The 3,946-nt window shown below is 58.7% G+C and overlaps 1 protein-coding gene across 3 annotated transcripts in view; it reads left to right on the top strand.

Annotated features, from left to right (window-relative positions):
* ANKS1A (ankyrin repeat and sterile alpha motif domain containing 1A) overlaps positions 1-3,946 on the top strand; it is a 102,887-nt gene that overhangs the window by 60,896 nt on the left and 38,045 nt on the right. For all 3 annotated transcript variants that reach the window (XM_005881748.2, XM_014529604.1, XM_014529605.1), the window contains one exon: positions 3,225-3,291. In XM_005881748.2, coding sequence (XP_005881810.1) covers positions 3,225-3,291 — 67 coding nt within the window. The remainder of the gene's footprint in view (positions 1-3,224; positions 3,292-3,946) is intronic.

The following is a 3,946-nucleotide window of genomic DNA, read 5'->3' as shown; positions in this document are numbered from 1 at the left end:
AAAGCAGCCTAAATGGTTAAACTGCACAAAATGTAGATCAGATCAGAATGGTATTTGCCTTCTGTGACCGCTCCTCTTAGTCTAGACTGAATGACCACATTCACTCTCTGCTGGTTCTGGGCCTGGAGGGGGCAGGGCTGTGAACAGGGAGAGACCATGTGGCCCAGCTCCTCCCCGTCTCCCAGGCCGGGCAGGACCACGCCCCAGTCTGTGCCGGCGTTGCCAGGGCAGGGACCTGCCGGGCTCTGAACAGGCAGGACGGCTGCGCTGCCCCTTCCCTCCTGGCAGTCCTGCTGTGTGCTGCCGGTCCTCAGCTCCTCTGCAACGGGTCCTCTCCGCGGGCTTGTGCTGCCGTTCACGGAGCACAGTCCCTTCCCAGTGGAGGGGACAGTCCTGAGTCCTCACCACCACCCGAGGGCTCTGGGGCGTCTCCTGGCCCTTCGTCGGTGGCCTAAGGGTGTCTGGGGCAAGCAGGAGGCGCAGGGCGCCTGTTGGCTGTGATTCCAGAAGGCCCTTTGGCACAGTCTCATGAATGAGGCAGCCAGGAGGTGTGGATTGGATAGGCCAGCTGGGGCCTTGTGTATTAGGTGATGATGACCGTGAAATGTGCCATGTGGGTGACCACTTCACCTCAAAGGACACTGGAGTCTCCTCCATTTCAGCTCTCCCACCCTTGACCCTCTGCGTGGGCTTGAACGCACTTTTCATTGCCGGCTCCAAGCAAGTGGAAACCACTCATATTTCTCCTATCTACTCCCCTTGCTCCCCCGGGGGTGTGTGTGTGTGTGTGTCACGAGCCAACCACAGGGGCCAGGGATGGGGGGTGTAAAATAGCAAACAAAACATGCTTGATCCACCCGCAAGGGGGTTGCATGGTGATTCTCCCCCACACACACCCTCTGGCCTGGAGGAGGGGTGCCTGGGGTAAGGACCCATCACCCACGTAGGATGTTTCCTCACCCGAGCGCCCTACTTTCCTCCTATAAATGTGGGAAAGGAAAAAGAAGACTCATCAGCACATACATATCGTGTGCCCACTCTTTGCCCAGCTTCCTGGCTTGTCATCTGATTGGGTCACCAGGCTTCGGGCCTGGCGCTGGCGTGGCATTGCGTGCAGCCTGGGGTGGGGAGCAGCTTGCTGGAGAAGAGCCTTTCCTGGGGAAACAGCGGGACCCCTCGGTTGAAGTTAGAAAAAAGGTTTAAGTCGTGAAAAGACTAATGTTTATAAATCAGTGTTTCCTGCAAATGGGGTGAATTGACTGGGGCAGTTAGCAACTGCCCGTCTCGGGAAGGCCTTAGCAAAGTCAGAGCGGGGAGGACCTGTGAGGTCTGCCTGCCAGGACTCTCGGGAGGGAACTAGGAATCACTCTACGGGGGGACTGCACAGGTGAACAAAGATGCGTGTGGGACAGTATTCGCCGCGGCCCTGCTTACCACGAGAAAGGACCGGAGGCCACACGCGCACGGCAGGGGCCTGGTAAATAATTATTGCACAGCCACACCCGGGATGCTGTACCTCATCCATTTAAAATGTTTCCTTTTCTTAAAGTTCTCTTCTGTAGGAAGAATTCCAAGGGGTAGCCTTAAATGGAAAGGGAATGCCTCCATCAGTGGGGAGGTGGGATCCATTCATAGATTTGATTACATGCGAGTGGATGGACCCAGAAGGACACTGGAGAAACTGGTTATACTGGTTTCCTCCAGAGAAGAACGAGGCCGTGCAGGCAGGAGACTTTTCTCTCAATGTCCTTTTGTACCTTTTGAATTTTGAATCACCTGTCACAAAATAAATGTGAGAAAAATATGTTTTAAAATTTTGAAGGTAAGTTTCACTGGGCTAGAGCATTCAGATACCGGAGGGACGTGGAAAGCTGACTGACCTTGTATGGAGCATCATCTGTGAGCCAGGGTTTCGGCCGGATGCTTTACGAACACGATACTCCTGGTCCACACAACCCTTCGTGGGAGGCAGGACCTGTCCCTGCGTTACAGACGGAACACGGAGGCATTGGTGTTGAGAGCCCACTTACCCCCTGGGCCGTTCCCCGCCGCACCGCGCTGCCTGCTGAGGGGGAGCCTGTGGGGTGCTGCTGCCGGCCGGCCTCGGCCTCGGCCTCAGCCCCACCGGTCAGCTGTCCTGGTCCCTTTGCTCTTGCTGAGCCCAGGGTGGAGTTCGCAGTGTTGTTAGCAGGCAGTCATTTCTGCAGCTGGAGAATGCCCCTTCCAGGCTGGGCGGGGCAGGGCCGGCTGCCCTGAGCTCTTCTGCCGGGCGTCAGTGTGCCAGCTTTGTCTGCCAGCTGCAGGCTGGCTGGAGAGCGGCTGTTTTTCTGATTGTCAGACCCAGGCTCCTCGCTTGCACTTAGAGGAGAGCTTCCAAGCCCTGGTACAAAAGGTTCTCTTTCCATTTTTTTTGGAAAAAGAGCAAGTGAATGAGCTCATGATCACTGCAACCCAGAAAGGAGGAGGGGAGGAAGAGGAGGTGGCCCCTCGCCACCTAGGCCTGCGGCCCCTGGCCAGGTTTCCTGGGGTGGGGGGCTTGGGCCTGGCTCGGGGTGACCGAAGCCAGGTGGCTGGGACAGGTGGTCCATACCGGGCCAGGGCTGGAGACATGAGACGTGTTGAGACCAGCCGTCTGCTGTGGTCCTGAGGACAAGTGTCCGGCCCTTCGCATCCCTGACGCGGAGCTCTGTCCGGGATGGCTGGCCTCCAGGGAGCAAAAGGCCCTCCTCTCAGGGTTACGTGCTCGTCTCCGCCCTGGAAAGCGGCCGCACCTGAGCTGGCGGTCATGCGGTATCGGTGCTCTGTGGAGTGCTTCCGACTTGCCGCTGCTCTAGGCACATGGGGTGCTGCTGCGACGAAGCTGGCCGCCTCGCTCGTGGGTCGGAATGCTGGCACGTGCAGGGTAGTGTGCCGGGCCTGGCCTGCTCCCACCCTCTGCCCGGGCCTGCCTGGTCCGGGAGAATTGGGGGTGATGCACGCGTGCCTTGGAAGAGCAGCTCTTTGCCATCTCCACCCGCTCGCGCCCTTCAGAGCCTGTCTTCAGGCCCCGCCTGGCCGTGGCCATTGTGGGCTTTTCTCCGTCTGTGGCAGGTCCCGGTGCCTTGCAGGTTGGTGCTCCCTTGGAATCTCGGAGGAGCCCGGAGGCCTGCCCGGTGCACGGACGGTGAGCTGCCCCTGCTGAGCCCGAGCCTGACGCCTCTCCTTTCTGTTCCTCTTCGTTTCAGATTGAGAAGATCATGAGCTCCATCGGAGAAGGGATTGACTTTTCTCAGGAGCAGCAGAAGGTCTCAGGTACGAACCGAGCCGCCTCCTGCGCACACAGGCCTTGGTGCCCTTCCGCCCCGGGCTCCTCTGGCACCAAAGGTGGCGAGAGGGGCGAGAGGTCAGCCTCAGGCCACGGTGCCCCCACTCAGCCACTCCTTGTCCGGACAGCCCAGCTCGCTGTCCTCGGTGGGGCCACGGCTCCTCTTACAGATGGGAGGGGGCTGTGTGCAAGTTGAGTTTCGGTCTGCCTATTCAGAAACTGCATTTCTAATGAGCAGCCCTCACTCATCATTCTTGTCATGAATGTGGGCTTTCTCCGAGGAGCTGACAGCGGAGCTTCTCGGTGTTGGGCTCCCCACTGGGGGCCTCGCTCAGCCCAGGCCCGGCCGCGGCTGTGAGCGGGCATCTCCCCAGGGGCCGGCTTAGCCGCTTCCTCCTGTCTCTTCCTCCATTTCCTCAGTCGCTCGTCTTTCACTTCAGCTCACTACTCCTTTGGGTGTTTTTTCCATCTCAAAGCCTCAGGAGTGAGGTCTGCTTCTCTTTCCTTCACTTGAAACAGGGGCCAAGGAGGCCTTATCTGAGCTGTTGTCCTTGATTGTGGCTGTTACTTTCTTAGGTCAGGTGACACTTAAAGGTGCCTCTCAGAGCAGCGCTCACGCTCCTTCCCCCCAGCACTGCAGAC

This window comes from Myotis brandtii, unplaced genomic scaffold, assembly GCF_000412655.1.
Source record: "Myotis brandtii unplaced genomic scaffold, ASM41265v1 scaffold687, whole genome shotgun sequence".
NCBI classification, from domain to species: Eukaryota; Metazoa; Chordata; class Mammalia; order Chiroptera; family Vespertilionidae; genus Myotis; species Myotis brandtii.
Note: the sequence above shows the minus strand (reverse complement) of the source record. Positions and strands in the feature narration are given on the sequence as shown.